General features: G+C 45.2%; 1 protein-coding gene across 1 annotated transcript in view; it reads left to right on the top strand.

The window, feature by feature from the left end:
• LOC146855828 (rab-like protein 2A) overlaps nucleotides 1-6,830 on the top strand; it is a 183,800-nt gene extending 176,970 nt beyond the window's left edge. Inside the window, exons 8-9 of the mRNA XM_085653767.1 lie at nucleotides 5,268-5,351; nucleotides 5,553-6,830. Of these exons, the coding sequence (XP_085509893.1) occupies nucleotides 5,268-5,351; nucleotides 5,553-5,633 (165 nt within the window). The 3' untranslated portion in view covers nucleotides 5,634-6,830. The remainder of the gene's footprint in view (nucleotides 1-5,267; nucleotides 5,352-5,552) is intronic.
• Nucleotides 6,831-16,885: the final 10,055 nt, after the last annotated feature.

Consider the following 16,885-nt stretch of genomic DNA (forward strand, 5'->3'; position numbering starts at 1 on the left):
AGGATGTTGTCGGTGAGTCCACCCAAATACATGAAAATCTATTCTATGGCCTCAAGTCTCTTTTTTCCAAACCTTGCAAGGCCAAGAAATCACTTACCTTAAAACCAAATTCTTGGTATAATAAAGCTTGCCGTGAGTCTTATAGCAAACTGAAATCTGCTATCACTACTAGAAACCAGGTTGCCATTAGACTAGCCAGAAAAGACTACAGCAAGGCTAAAGTCATGGCCAAACAAGATTGGGACAATGACCATTGGAATGACCTTTTGGCTGCTAGTAAACATAGGAATTTAACCTTGTTTTGGCATATTGTTAAGTGGGGCAATTCTCCGAGCACTCAGGTCCCTACTAATCATGTACTCCCGGATATCTGGGTGTCGCATTTTGAATCTCAGTTTTCGGATACCAACTTGGCTGAGGGGATCGCCCCCCCATTAACCAGGGATTTGTCCATCTCCCCGACTTTTAAATTTGATTGTGAAGAGGTTGTGTCGGCTCTAAGTAGGGTACCTAGTGGTAAGGCACCAGGCATAGATTGTGTTCCCGCGGACCTCTTCAAATCCGACCTTGGCAACTGGGTGCCTTATATCGCACTCATAGCAAATGCTGTAGCTAAGGGGGCTGCCATTCCGGATTCTTGGAGGGGCGCTGAGATTCTGCCCATCTTTAAAAAAGGTGACCGCTCCTGCCCGGGGAACTACCGCCCGATTAGTCTAATTGACTCTGTTCAAAAAATTATTGCAAGAATGATCCTGGCAAGAATCCAGCTCTGGATCGAGCAGGAGGATATCATCTCGCCCCTGCAGTCCGGTTTCAGATCTTGCACAAGCACCATCGACCAGGTGTTCAAGTTTCAACTGATCGTCTGGAAAACGGTTTATCTATGTGGTGGTACTTTATATGCTGCCTTTGTAGATCTGCGGTCAGCATTTGACTTAGTCAATAGGACTAAACTTTGGGGTGCATTAGAGGAGCTAGGGATGCCGCTTGATCTCTTAAACCTCGTCATCGGGTTGCATGAAAACAACTTTGCACAAGTTCGATGGGGGAAACAGGGGCAGGTTACCGACAGATTCAAAGTTAGTAGGGGTGTCAGGCAAGGGTGCGTCCTTGCGCCTACTCTATTTCTGTTATTCATAAATAGAGTTGTGCAGTACTTTTCATCTACACCTACGGACGCCCCCATGTTGGGAGGTACTAAAATTCCACTCCTCATGTTTGCCGATGACACCCTACTCCTATCCCAGACTTTGTCTGGGTTACAGGTGGCTTTGAATGTATTTGTCAACTTTTGCTCCGACTTTGACCTGTCAGTAAATGTTTCAAAAACCAAATACATGGTCTTTAATAAAGGGAGACGTGTGAAAGGCCATGTGTCCATGAATAATAATTTACTCGAACGAACTAATGTCATGACTTATTTGGGGGTGGTTTTTGAAAATAAGTTGGACTGGAGGCCGCAAATAGATGTTTTAACTCTTAAATTTGCCCAGCTTTCTGGGTGCCTGATTAAAGAACAAAAGCAATCCCAGTCGAAAATGATAGGCCCTCCTATTAAAATCTATAACGCAAGGGTTAATTCAGCGATTCTATACGGCGCTGAAATAAGGTTTTGCTGATCTTTCCCCCCTGGTTAAGGCACAACGTAAATTTCTCAGAATGCTTACGGGCCTCCCCTGTTCTACCCCAGTGAAACCGCTCCTGCTGGACCTTGGCTGCCATTCCTTTGACGACATTGCTAGGTTTAAACCACTGGCCTTCTGGAGGAGACTATGGACGGTCCCGGAGTTAGGCCCCTATGCTAAGGCATTTCTCGATGTCCGGTCCATTATGGGAGCCGGTAACATTACCTGGTTCAGGCAAGTTAGTCAACTATTGGAATCTATGGGTCTGGGAATTCTATGGACCAACCCGGCTACTAACCCTTTTCCGCCAAAAAAACATTTTAAAAGCCTTTATTGGTCAATGGTTCTACAAAAACATTTATCCTTAGTTCCAGCTGAGTCCTTGTCAGGCAGGTTTCTAGAGCATAAAAATACCCCCCTGCTAGAAGCCTACTGGGACATTATTACCAGGCCCAGAGACAGGAAACTTTACCACCAATTTAGAGTTGGCACCTTACCGACTAAATCATTTACAAAAAAAAAAAAATGGAAGGGTGCAACCTGTGATTCTTGTAGCTGGTGTACTGATTGTGCTGATTCAGTTGGGCACATATTTTTTGTTTGCCCGGCCTATGCTGCCCCCCGGGCTAAGCGGCTTAAACCTATATGTCGCACATTGGGAACTAGACAGGGGTTTGTAGCCCTAAAAATTCTGAGATTTGATACTGGTGAATGTGTTGTAGTTGCTGTGGCTAAATTTCTGGCCTGGGTATGGTTTATTAGAAACAGGAGTCACTAGATTTTTGTGTTATTTATGAACTTATTCTTATTGTGTAAACTGGAGTTGTTGTATTATTCACTACGTTTGCACTTTTATTCTGTAATTGTCTTTTTTGATTAAATATATCGATAATAAAGACTAATGAAATGAAATGATCTCGGATATTAAACTATGGAGATTGTGCCTTGGCTTACCTCCACCTCTCTCTTTGTGTTTGATCCGTACGATCTTCTGTCATTTTCAACCTCTACATCAGGGTTCTCCAAAGTCGGTCCTTGAGGGCCGGATCCATGCAAGATTTTTAATATAACTACATTTCTAAATGGGGAAATGATAAAAATCAGGCATGGATCTGGCCCCCCAGGACCAACTTCGTAGAACCCTGCTCTACGTGGAGCTTCATGGCGCTCTACTCACAGATAACTATCAAGAATCACCAATATGTCTATGACACACAACTCCACTTGAAAATCTCCTTTACTTCAGATATCTGACTTTCCAACACTGCCTGCACATGCACACAGAGACCTGGGTGTCCAACTCCTACCTAAAGCCGAACCCAACCAAGATAGAATTCCTGTAATTTGCCAAGAATAACTAACAAGTAATTGTACAAACTTGACTCGATGACATGAACCTAGATGGCTTCAAACACCAACTTTCATTGAATGCCAAGTCAGTTGAATTCACTTTGGTTAGCAGCATTACCCTGCAAGAACACATTTCCCAAAAAAAGACAGCTCTCTATTATAAAGAAAGTGAAACTGTTTCTTACAAAAAGTGACTTCAGAGCTGCTGCTCAGGCCCTCTTACTCTTGCATCTGGATGGTCGTAACACATGGCTCCCAGACCCCACACTGGCACCCCTTAAAGGCATCCCACAAACTACTCCAATTTCTAAACCAGGGTGTGAAGAAACGTGATCGCATCCCCCCCCCCAACCCTTAAAGGCATCCCACAAACTACTCCAATTTCTAAACCAGGGTGTGAAGAAACGTGATCACATCCCCCCCAATCCGGATGGAACTTAATTGGCTCCCCTTGCTGTCCTGTGCCATCTTCAAAGTCCGCTGCATATACAAAGCCATCCCAACCAGCACCCCACTTATCTTGCAGGCAAGCTCACAACCTCTGGTGGTTCTTTAGACCCCCTCAGCCAGGACACCATCAGACTGCAGAATAAGAAGTGTAAAAAATAAAAATCAAGGAAGCAGGCCCTGCTGTCAATGCACCCAGGATCTATAACCGCTCTGTATCCATTAGGACCACCCAAATGCTGCTACAATTTAGAAAAGAGTTGAACACTCATTTCGTTTAGGAATACTCCATCACAATGTATTAACCATCCACAACTCCGCTACCTGTCCTATAACTGGTTTACTTTGATTGTCTTCAACTCTATACAGAGTTATGCTACCCTTTTGATCTAGTTGGACTTTTGAAATACCACATACATACAGCATGGGAACTCCTTACACAGGGGTCTTCCTCCAACGACTCCGGTTGCCTCCCCAGCTGGGAAGTGTTGATTTTTGGGCGCTTGAACCAGGGGAAACGAGTTTACAAGTTGAACATTGACTGATTCACCAAATAAGATCACTTTCAGCCCATAGAGTGTCTGTGGGCAGACAAAACTCTTTGCAAGGAGCCCACATGAAAAAATGCATGTATTGCCTATAGTGGAAGCGTAAGCTAATTGACTGTAGCCTATACCTCACATTACCCTCAAAGCCCTTTAAGAACAACAGTTGTCTTTTTTATTTCCTGCACAAAGTTCCTTCCAAGTATATCTCCTCTTCTGGGGATGAGTCTTCTGCATCCCGTGAAGAGATACAGAAACTGTCGAATTTGATGCCATTTAAAATAAAGTTCTTTAAAAGCAGTTCTGCTCTGTCACCTTTAGAGTCCAGGGCCACTACGCCTCCTCAGTCTAATTTTTCACCTGAAGACATATTCAATTTTTATTTTTAGGATTCTTTGACTCTTTTCCTGTTAATGTTTTCCACTTTCAAATAAATTGCAATTAGAAAATTCCTCTGTGAAGCATTAAGCAGTCACCACAGCAGCTGTAATTTGGCATACATCTGAACAATACAATACACAAACCAGTTTTTTCTTTCAACCGTTGTGATACCAGATCCGAGAAAACTAGCTAGCAAAACCACTCTGGGGGATGCATAAGTTACTTCCTCCAACACTACCAATTTCTGTGTGCCTTTCACCACAGTTGAGATGGCTACTGTTGACTTTACCAGCATTCTTCAAATTGTAGAGGTCAAAAGTGAGGCTGCTGGGCTAACCCAGATCCATTACCATTTTTCCTGATTAATTTCAATATTCATTTATATGGAAGGGCGTTTGCAGTAACTAATTATAAACAACCCCTTCCTAAATTTAAACCTAAACCTGCTTTTTGCATTCTTTCTTTGTAATCAAGTAACTCTTTATGTAATAACTAACTGAGCAATTTGATGTCTTATATCATATATATATATATATATATATTTGTGCTGTTATTGTTTTGAAAATTGTAGGTCGTCCAAAGCTTTAGAACTTGTTGGTTCCATTGGTGAGAAGAAATATCCAACGTGTTTCTTGTTGCAAGCTTTTTTTTTTTTTTAACAATTCACATATTTAGCCTTTTTTCCAGTTTTTGGAAATAGTCAAATGAAAACTACAAAATCTTAGTACCATTTATGAAAACGATCTTGTGCCAAGGAAAGTAATTACTTGTGTCTCCCAGTTAATTCAGAGTTACTATGTTTTAAATGTTTGTGTAAAAGCTGCGGGTAATTCTTAGCTCTGAAGGCCAAAAGCAGCATCGGCATATGAGAAGTGAAATAGCTTGTCTCTCATTAATAAATTTTTCACTTTATCAACAGATTTTTTCTGATGCAATTAAAATGGCTGTTTCATACAAGCAAAATTCAAGTGATTTCATGGATGAGGTTATGAGAGAGCTAGAGGTACGTTTTGTTACTCGAATTACACCTGGATTCATTTCCTTATTCTGATATAGTTTGTAGTATGTGCTGAAGTCCACGAGGACACCGACTGTAAACCTTAACTTAAACAAATTATTTTGCCAGTATTCTTCATCACATGTTATGAATGTTTAAATGGCTTGGTAATTAAAAAGCTCACAATTTAAAAATTTCCTTACACAGAACTTTGAATTGGAGAAGAAAGTGTCTGAAGGCTCATCCGATAAGGAGGACACTAATGACGAAGAGCCACCATCTAGCTGAGGAGGGGTGTAGCGCCTTCATAAACTTTGCCTCTAGGAGTAGCCTAACAGGTCCCATCTGTACAATTATTTGGCTGACCTTTTCAGATCAAAATCATCACCTAATCACCTAGGAACAACCCGGTCTCCTCCTGGAGAACAAAATCATACCTCAAGTACTCTGCTTTATCTTTGCAACTCCTTAACCCTGCCCGATTCACTCCATAGATACCTTATTTTTCCAAACTAAATTCTCTGCCACGTGAGCTGCATAGTAAACATTACTCGTCTTAGTATCTGGAGCCATGTGAAATGACTTCAAATCTACAGCTAAACGCCGACCACAGTCCAGCATCTCCATTTTCAAGCAGTTCCTGTGAAATGCAAGTCTTCTATCAAGCGAACCACACATGTTGATGATATGTACACTCGTCGCTACAGCTAAGAATCCCAATCTTTACTGCCAAGCATCTCCAATTCTATAGCCAAGCCAAAGATCATCAAGTCAAAAGCTTTGTGCTGTGTATAGAAAATCCAGGTGCCTATTTATCGATAGGTAAGCATTTCTTTCTGCATAGCAAAACAAAAGTTCTGTTCTCTCCTCAACCAGGTACAACCTCCTTTACTTCTAAGCACCACAATTTGTCCACATGAAAAGCACCACAATTTGTCCACATGGCACCCTGATTTCTACAACTTAGCATTGCATCCCTACGACCAAGCCGTTCAGTCTGTGCCTGTATGTAGCCACCTAAGTCAAGCCATTTCTTCTGTACAGCTATGTATCTTGTTTCTTAAGTTAAAGCCTTGTGCCCCATTCATTTAAGTGGAACGTCACCTTCTCCCCCTCACCTGCAATTCTCATGCTGCACGCGAACTGGCAAACTAGAGAGTTGCTCAGTATTCCATTTCTGCTACGGTGTCCTGACAGTGGAAGGGTGCATTCCTTTTCTGGACCAACATGCTGCACACCGACTTGTCCTGACTCGGAGAAGCAAATAAACTGGAATATCTGCTTTATACTTTGCACCCATCTGAGACTTGCTTTGAATTCCTAACTGGCATTACGGGAAGAGGGAACGACAAAGTTTTTTTTAATGGAAAAGCAACAGATCTAAACATGCTCTAATGTTACCCATTCCCTTGGACCATGTATTGCAGTACTTGTTGCTGTTGCTGCATATGTTTGTGCCTCTCCTTAAAAGACTTGACTCCTTAACAGTGCAGTTTTGTAGTGCAAATTATTGTAAACATGTTTTTATTTAATGAAATGGCACTTGATTGTAAATATGTTTATGTGTAGTCTCATGTAAACCTCGGTGTTGTCTCTGAAATTTCTTACTGTGGTTCAAATCCTCACCAGAGAAGAAGCGGAAATAGGCCCTGTTCGTTATGGCTCCAATATTTGGAGCTGTGTGAAGGCTCTATACTGTACAGTAGTATGCTGGAACACAGCGCAGGCAGGTGCAGTCTTAAAGCAAAGAATGCTCTGTGACTTAAGGCCCATGTTGAAATGGATAAAGAATGCTCCCAATGCAAAGGCCAGTGCTGGATGTCCTTAGAGCAAATAGTGTGTTTGTCTTGTGAGAGTGGGATGAGAGGAGGCTATTCGTTTCTAGCAGCCTGTATTGTAAATAGTATCACTCTCTTTGTTATGTGCTGGAGTCATTGTGTGCAGTGTAGTGCAGCAGGCAGCACACAAGGCTTTGAACTTTGGGCCGAATGACTTCCGGAGTACCAGAACCTGTTTATTATTCTTTTTTTTCAAGCCTTCTTACCTGTTTTCTACTTCACAAGTGTATTTTGTGTGGGGCAAGAGTGTACTTCAGCCTTGCCTAAAAGGACCAAGTAACTTAACATTAACATTTCGTCCAACAGCCGTTAAGAGATGTGAAGTCCAGCCAATGAACAACCATTGAATTTGAGCATACGTCGGGGATTACCGATACGCCTGGTACTTCTTTGCCTGAAATTAAGTTCCATTCCCAATTTTATTAGATGTGGGAACCCATGAATGGCATTTTGTGTATTCTGAGAAGGACCCCTTTGTCAATGTAAATTATACTATTCTGATGGACATTTCTGCCTGCAGATTCCCCAATTCTTGAACCTCTCCAGTTGTCGGACTGGATACAGAATCTTGGCAACTGCTCTCCTGTGCTGGTAGGTGGTGCCACAACTCTGTTTCAGACATAACGTCACAGTTTCAAGAGGTCTCACTCAGTCAAATAGACGACAGTTCCTTATTTGCCCACGCCCTAGTACGTGGATCTGGAGTTTCTCCCAGAACATTTTATTCTTTTTGTAACAAGAATTAGTATAAGTGCAGTGTTGTTGGCTATGTCTCCACCAAAGTTGTCAAGCTTCAAATTTTGCAAGCAGATGTTGTTCTCTGATTAACAGGACGTCTGCTAATGTTTCAGACCATGGTACTACTCTAAGTCACGCAGCAAATGTTGTATGCATGCCAACCCTCTAAAGGAACGAAAGGCAAAAACTTCATGGCCCAAGTCCGAGATGTGCGTTGTGGTAAGCAGCGTCTGTCCTCTGCATTGCCCAAGACAAGTCCCACTTTGACCGAAAAGTCCTCCAGGTTTGTACCGAACATAGGCACAGTCATGGTGGCTCCCATTGTGAACTGGGAGAGTGGCTTGTGATTGAGAAGTGAACCAGATCGAAATTGTAGAAATAATTTTTATGAATCATGAATTTGAATTTAAAAGCATTTATTAAGCGCACTTATACCGTGCGGTTTCATGGCGCTTTAAGTGATGCAGTGGCCGTCGGCAGTAGAAGGCTAGGCATTGTAGGCTTGCTCGAATAAAAAGGTTTTAAGATCCTTCCGAAATAGTATGTAGGAAGGAGATGTACGAAGAGCGGCAGAAAGAGAATTCCAGAAGAGCGGGGCGAGAACAGCGAACTTCGCTCCGCCAGATTTCTGTTTCTTAAAGCGAGGAATGGTCAAGAGAGCCATATGGGTGGAGCGGAGTTCGCGGCCCGGAAGATAAGATTTTATGGCAGAGCGTATAAACTCGGGAGCTGTTCCCGATCTAGCCTGGAAGGTGAGGCAACCGAGTTTAAAAAGGGCACGCTCTCTCACCGGGAGCCAATGCAAAGCTTTAAGCAGGGGAGTGGCTCGGTGGTATTTGGGTAAGCCGTGAATCAAGCGAGCCGCTTGATTCTGTATCAGCTGCAAGCGATGAATCGCATAGGCAGGTGCTCCATTGTAAATAATATTGCCATAATCAATTCGTGATAGTACCATGGCCAACACAATGATTTTTAACGCAGAAAGGGAAAAAAAACGAGAAACTTTCTTAATTATTCTTAATGAAAAGAAACAAGCGGAGACCACTGAACCAACTTGTGAGTGGATAGAGAGTTGTGAATTTAGAAAAATCCCGAGAGTTTTGACCTTAGGGACAGGAAGAGGGGGAACACCAAGTGACAAGGGCCAATGAGAAGGGGCCCATGGACTGCAACCACCTCCGGTCAGGACTAACTCAGTCTTGTCCGGATTGAGTTTGAGGTGGTTGCAGTTCATCCAATCCTGGATAAATGTCATTACTGTCCGAACATTGGAAGCGGATGAAGAGGAATTAGAGAGATTAAAGATTAGCTGGAGGTCATCGGCGTAATTAAACACCATGACCTCCATCTGCTGTAATGAAAAAATAAGGGGGTAAATGTATAAATTAAATAAAAGGGGGGAAAGTGATGAGCCCTGAGGAATCCTGCACTCCACCTTACGAGAGGCAGCGGTAAAATCGGCCAAATGGACTGCTTGGGCCCTCCCTGTAAGGAAGGACTCAATCCACGAGAAGGCTAGGCCTTCTATGCCCGCCGCCCTGACACGGTTAAGGAGGATGGAATGATCCACAGTATCAAAGGCGGCGGACAAGTCTAATAGGATCAAGGCTTGCGGGAGATTGGTGTCAATGCCTTCCCGTAGCACATCCATTACCGAGATCACCACTTTCTCGGTGGAGTGTACGGGGTGAAAACCAGCTTGACGAGAGGAAAGACAATGATTGATTTCTACATGGGTGCTTAAGATGGTTGTGACGTGAGTTTCCAGGATTTTTGCTAAATAAGGCAGAAGGGATATGGGGCGATAGTTGGAGGGGGAGGAAGGATCAGCGTCAGGTTTTTTAATGATAGGTATTACAACCGCAGATTTGTGTAGGCTAGGAACAATTCCTGTCCTAATCGAGTCATTAAGGAGGGTCAGGGGAGGAGTGGGAGAGGTTAAGTAAATTTCCCTAAGAATATGGGCTGGGGCAAAATCTAGGGGAGAACCAGATTTGACTTGGTAAAGTAGTGGGAAAAAAGTATCATTGGTTAACAGTGGAATAAAATTGAGTTTGGGGGCAGTGGGCGGGGGGGAAGGATTAACAAATGTAAGGGAAGGTGGGGGGATGTTAAGTTTAATTTTGACTACTTTGTCAATAAAAAACTCGTTAAGCGAGTTGCAGAGGGACTGAGAAGGGGGAATAGTAGGCATGGTTCTACTGGATAGTGCTAGTTCATGGACCGTGGTGAAAATTTCCTTTGAGCGGGACTCAGCTGCCATGATCCTGCTGGTGTAGAATTCAGTTTTAGCCGCAAGAATGCCCTTTTTATAAGTTTTTAGAACAGACAGATAGATTGTCTTTAGCTCTGGACTATAGGTTTTCCTCCAAGCTCGCTCGGCTCTCCTTGCTGCTAATTTCTGTCCTTTTAGATCTGAGGTAAAACCAACGATTGGCTGCATGGGCCCGCTTAACTGTAAGCCGCCTCAAAGGGGCGAACTCGTCACCCGCCAGGGTCAGCCAGTTGTCAATGGCGACCAGTTGGGAGGTAGCAGCGAGGTCTGCAAGATCAGGACAAGTTTTGGCCAGGGTTGAGCAGAGAGAGGGCATATCCGTTTTGCCCCATTTCCTGACCCAGATGTTTTTTGGGAGTGGAGGTTTGGCCAACGCGGTCAGTGCAAGGGAAAAGGAAATAATAAAATGGTCGGACCAAGAGCACGGAGAGATTATGGGAGATGTAGATGGAATGTTTAATGCCCAGATTTGATCCAGCATGTGACCATGTATATGCGTAGAACCGTGAGTAAGCAATAAAAAATTTAAAGAGGTCATAAAATCAGTGAATTCTTTGGATTGGGGACTCTCAGCAGGTTCGTTGGGCCAAAAATTTAGGTCCCCTAGAACTAGTACCGATGAATTATTAACCACCAGGGTGGCTAAGAGAGCCTGAATGCTTGGGAGAAAAAAAGGGGTAGGTTGGGGAGGGTGGTAAATTAGAACAAAAGTGAGTGGTGCCTGATGGAAGGTCGAACGAGCTACAAGGTAGTCTACATCAGGAATAGGTGGGGAAGGGAGAATCTGAAAGCTGAAATCGGTCCGGGCTATTAAGGCCACTCCGCCACCCCGTTTGCCCTCTGGCCGGTCTGCTCGAATGGCAGAATATGATGGGGGCAGCGCAGCTAGCACGTTGGGTAGGGAGTCAGCCTTGAACCAGGTCTCAGTTAAAAATAGGAGGTCTGGGTTATGAGTATCGATGTAATCAAATAGCTCGTACTGATGATTAACCGCAGACCTAGTGTTTAGAAGCATAGCTGAGGTATTGCATAATGGAGCGGAAGGAACTGATGGGAACAAGGGAATAGTAGATGGTGTTATGGGTGAAGGGACTAGGTGTGGAACGATAATGGGAGGACAGTGAGGAGGGGGGGAGTATAAACCAAGCTGTCTCAGGTAGGTACTAACCAAGGGGTCAACAGCTCCAGGGACCCAATAAGAGTGTAATAGGGCAGGCGGATACGTAATTAGACGGGTAGTATCTCGTGCCCCTGGCCCCGGTCGGCCGCGGACGGGCGCAGACGGGCTTAACTCAGGCGCAACTCCGGCGCGCCTTCGTCGCGCCCGCTGCGCTCGTCCGCTGCGCTGACACATACTGCACGATTAAGTAGGGGCGGAGCGGTGGAGGAGGGGCAGGGCTGGGATGGAAGGCAGCCCGATCAAAGATGGCGCACGCTGCCACTGGGAGCCCGCAGACACGCCAACCCGCCCTGGCAACCCAACTCTGAAACCCCAATGAGGTGAGAACCTGCACAAACTTTAAAACAAGTTAGTGACAGTAAAATACAATGCTAACATAACATCGCCTGCGCTCGTAATCAGCGGGGGCGGGGTGCAGGGAAATAATGACAAGCTCTCCAAGCGTTTTACCAGCCAGCCCACTGCCACCGGGCTACTAGCAAACACAGAATAGAGCAGATCCTAGCTCCTAAGTAGGGGCGGAGCGGTGGAGGAGGGGCAGGGCTGGGATGGAAGGCAGCCCGATCAAAGATGGCGCACGCTGCCACTGGGAGCCCGCAGACACGCCAACCCGCCCTGGCAACCCAACTCTGAAACCCCAATGAGGTGAGAACCTGCACAAACTTTAAAACAAGTTAGTGACAGTAAAATACAATGCTAACATAACATCGCCTGCGCTCGTAATCAGCGGGGGCGGGGTGCAGGGAAATAATGACAAGCTCTCCAAGCGTTTTGCCAGCCAGCCCACTGCCACCGGGCTACTAGCAAACACAGAATAGAGCAGATCCTAGCTCCTAAGTAGGGGCGGAGCGGTGGAGGAGGGGCAGGGCTGGGATGGAAGGCAGCCCGTTCAAAGATGGCGCACGCTGCCACTGGGAGCCCGCAGACACGCCAACCGGCCCTGGCAACCCAACTCTGAAACCCCAATGAGGTGAGAACCTGCACAAACTTTAAAACAAGTTAGTGACAGTAAAATACAATGCTAACATAACATCGCCTGCGCTCGTAATCAGCGGGGGCGGGGTGCAGGGAAATAATGACAAGCTCTCCAAGCGTTTTACCAGCCAGCCCACTGCCACTGGGCTACTAGCAAAAAAAATGAAATGGAGGAGAGATGAGAAATACCAGCTATTCCCCTTGGCAGGGCTCCCTTTCTAGTCTAGTTCTGAGCTCCTCAATCTTAATTACAAAAAAATCAGCCAGGCTTTCAGATCATAAGAGATGTGAGTCGTGGTGAAGACAGAGGGTACTGGAAAGTGAACATGTGTGTTGGCAGCTCATGAATGAAGGAAAAACCTCTGTCGCCATATTTTGGGGTCTATGTAGCCTTACGTGGACATACTCTGCTCTTGCTAAACAACTGTCAATGTTGATTTGCTCATAGCTTTTGTAGAAATACATTTTGCCTCCACACCATAACTTCCTTGCCACAATTCTGTTCTTTTATCGTAGGGTTATTGGCAGCTGTGTCAGGTGTGTACCATACAACTGTAGATATATTTCTCCAGAAGATTGGCTACACAAACAATCTAGTCATTGAGTCTGACACTGCTGACAGTCATGGAAACTGACAGCAGTGGCATGGGTAACCTTACAAAAAGCTCTCTACCTTTCTAAGGTGACACATGTTGAGCCTAAATGTACTCCACCTTGCACTCTAAAAGACATGCTCACAGACTTCCCACTCAATCACATCATCCAAATACAAACACATGGGCCTTCCATATATTCCACACACACAAGCAAAAGAGTTCTGTTAAGGGAGACCACCACCTTTACAAGGGGGAGGCTATTTTTCAGGTTCTTGAAGTGAACAGGGTGGGAGTGGGGCTGTCCCTTCAATATAGATCATTCTGGAGTTACAACCATTTTCCCAAAGTAGTGGGTAGAGAAGGCAGTAGCTGCTTTCTGAAAAAGGGGTGCGCTTTGAGTGCCACCCTCAATCTTAAGAAAACCTCTGTAGACTCACAATTGAATGAAGGAAATTCACCCAGTGACCTTAATTTTCATGTCATCTCATAGAGGGTATGTAGGAAGCTGGCTCTGTATATACTATACCAAAGTAAGATATAGTGTGCACAGAGTTCAGTGGATTCCGAGAGGTAAAGCAGAGGCTAAATTAGATGATCAATAACAGCTCTATTTGTGGTAGTGTGGTCGAACAGTTAGGCTAATCAGGAGGGTGTGTTGAGCATTTATTGTATTCACTCAGACAAGAAATGAGAGCACACACTCAGAGACCGAATCCCGATCAATTTGGTTATTATAAAAAAGGTGTACTTAAGTTTTAGCAGGACTTGGCACAGGTAAGTAAAATATACTTTCAAATGCAAGGCTGTATGCAGTAATGTAATTGTGGATGAAATTGGAATCGTTACAGGTTTGTATTTGCTTTCAAAGCAGTTCAGAATATTAAGAAGTTAGTTTGGATTATTTTTGCGTAATTTTTTAGGTCTCGCCTAGCGAAGCAGCGCATGCGCTCCTCGCTTGTGAGATCTATTGTCGTTGCTTTTCTTTTGGAAGTGGGGTTGGTGACCGCCCTGTCTCCCTTAGGCCCCGTCCACCTGGATTGGAGATTTAGCTCGCACACGGCGTCTCTTCCAGACACGCGTGTTTATTTTTGCATCGCGCTTTCCCTTAAAGAGAAAGCGCGATACAAGTATAAACACACAGCTTTCGTTGGCGTAATGGCGACAGCTTGTTTAAAATACAATTGCATTTTGACAAGGCATGCGCGCATGTAGTATGCACGCCGTTGTTCTAGGGAAACGAAAAACTCATTGTACAGGTTGCTCATGGAGGTGTTCTCCCAAAAATCTGCGGGAGTCGTTAAGGTACAGGATTTCGCTTGTGTGTTGTGTGGTCAAGGCCGGTAGTCTGAAATCTCACCGTAGCGCACATACCTGCTTGCCAGCAGAGCTCTTCAATAGGGTGCCACCAGGGAGTGTGAGAGGTTTGAGTGTGTTGATAAAGGCAGATCTTTGAACACAAAAGCAGTGCACAGCTGTCTTTCTGTGACGTTTTGTCCAAGATGTGGATTTCTCTCATACTTTTTGTCATTCAGTAGTAGCATGACGCAGGTTTTTAGCAGAGCAGCAAGAAAGTCATATGCGCTAGCATGCCAGGAACAAACACGCCCGGTTGGCATACAACGAAGTAGAATACTACCTTTCAGCTTTGTCTGATTTCGATTAGAATATTGGCATAAAGTAGCCCGTAGTCTGCATAATCTACAACTGGGTGTATTTTCGAGGGTTCACTTCAGTGTGAACACTCAGCAGTCGTTTGTCAGCGCTGTAAGACCATGCTTGGAGAAAGGCTGTCACCTGGTATGTACAACAATAACACATCTGCAGGCTCCTATAGCACACGGTTTTGGTCAACACGCACAGCAAGATACAGAGCAATTTGCTCCTCTCGTGCTCTAAGCATGCAGTGTAAGATGCTGCGTTTGCATCCCTCACTGTGAGCAGGGCAGGCAGTGCAAGATGCAGCACACACACCCCTCAATGTGAGCAGGAAGTGATAGAGGCAGTGCCTATTACCTATCCTATGAGTAGGCAGCGTAAAAAAGCAATACTGTGTTGCAATGTATAGGCCTGCGAGCAAAGAGTAATCTTTTTCGAGTTTTGCTATTGGTGTGTGCAGTTCCGAGTAACATGCAGTGAAAGCTGTCGGGTTTCTCTGAGCTCCATTTACTGGACAACCCCGCCTCCCTCCATGCAATGCTGCTGATGTGGTCTGGAGCGCCCTCTACGGGAGACAGGACACGTGGACGGCAGCCGCAGGTCTTGCTATAATGCACGAGCATGGAGTAATTGAATTAAAGCTGATGACGCAGGCCCCCAGGCCATAAAACCACAATACTTTATAAAAGCAACTGCCAACTATCTCCATAGTAATAGGGCAGAGCTACCGCAGAGCGCAGCTGATGCACACAAATAATAACCTCTGTTTGTGTGTACACACTTATAATCTGTTCGTGCACCTTTAGATACTGGCGAGGCTAGCTTATGACGCAAGTAATAACGTGTGTACGGAAAACGTGCTGTATTGCCGGACCTCCTTTTCAAAATCACAAAACTTTACATTGGTTTCTCCGAGTTTTAAACTGCGCGGCTTTGGGTCTGCTGCTCTTAAAGTGTCCGACGTTTTTTCCCCTCTTCCAATATAGGAAGGAAGTCTGCAATGTGCTTTTAATGCGCAATGTTCCTGTTAACACATGAGTAAAAGACATAGCCATTTACAACGCTAATAGCTCTAACTCTCGCAAATGCGAGACCTATTGCATTGCAATTGCTTGTTAGTTACATTGACTACTCGGGGTGATTTGTCTAGATATCACACTGTGGGTCCTACAATACAAAGGTAAGTAAGACAATTTACTTTTCAAAGTACAGTTACTTTTGCTACATACAAAAAGCAGGTCGAACTTAGAACATTTTCAGAGGAAAAACTACAACTCCCATGGAGAAAAATAATGTTATTAGTTTGCTGGTAAATAAACGACTTACAAGGTTGGATGTCTGGGGTTAGAGCCAAGGTTCCACAAGGTTGAAGGAGGCACTCCAGTTCCACCCTGTTTGCAGCTGGAGCAAAGGTCCAATGTTGGCCAATGGGGGTAGGGGGCCTTTGGTCAGGGGTTGCTCACGAGCAGGTCACTTGGGTGTGGGAGCAAAGCTCCTGGGATTAAGATCAGCACTGCAGGGGCCAACAATCAGCACAGGAGCTGCACCACATGCTACACGGAGGTGGCCGGATGCAGGGTGCCAAGGAGACATCGGGAGCTCTCTTGTTCCCATCGAGGTTCTCTGTTTCCGAAGAAATAATGCATGCTCGGGAAGGACGTTTCCTGAGGGCGGCCACTGGCAAGAGAGGGAAGTTGGATTGTTGAGAGGTGCCTGGGCATTGTTGGTTGGGTCACCCAAGGGCGTCGGTTGCAGGGGTGTCTTTGGGCGTTCGTACCAGCTCTGGTCGCAGTCAGGGTGACCCCTTTTGTTGAGGCTGTAGGCGTCGGGTAGAAGATCGAAGTAGGTCAGGGATCACCGGATCCCAAGTTAGGATCGCTGGGAAGGCCTCCTCAGGGTTTTGGGCCACTCGATATCAGGTCGTGGGCGTCCGGTGCAGAGTGGTGCAGAACCGCGGAGCCGGCTGGATCTGTTTTGGAGTCTTTGGTTGAGCAAATCCGGTGCTGACGGGAGACAGAGTATTTGTGGTGAAGGCAGGGCAGGTCTTCCGGGATCTGGATGGCTGCTGGACACACCAGGTTTTCTCAGGCTGGTAGGGCTGGGCCCAAAGCAGTTGTTGTCCTCTTCTTCATGTTCAGCACAGTTCTTCCGTCCTCTTCTTTCTTCTTCTGAAATTCGAGGAGGCAAGGTTCATGGTCACCCCTAAATATTAAATTTAGGGGCATTACAGGGGTGTGCAGGTTAGGACAGAAGGGGGCCCTTCCTTGGGGGGGGCGGGGGGG

The sequence above is a fragment of the Triturus cristatus genome, chromosome 4_1 (assembly GCF_964204655.1).
Source record: "Triturus cristatus chromosome 4_1, aTriCri1.1, whole genome shotgun sequence".
NCBI classification, from domain to species: Eukaryota; Metazoa; Chordata; class Amphibia; order Caudata; family Salamandridae; genus Triturus; species Triturus cristatus.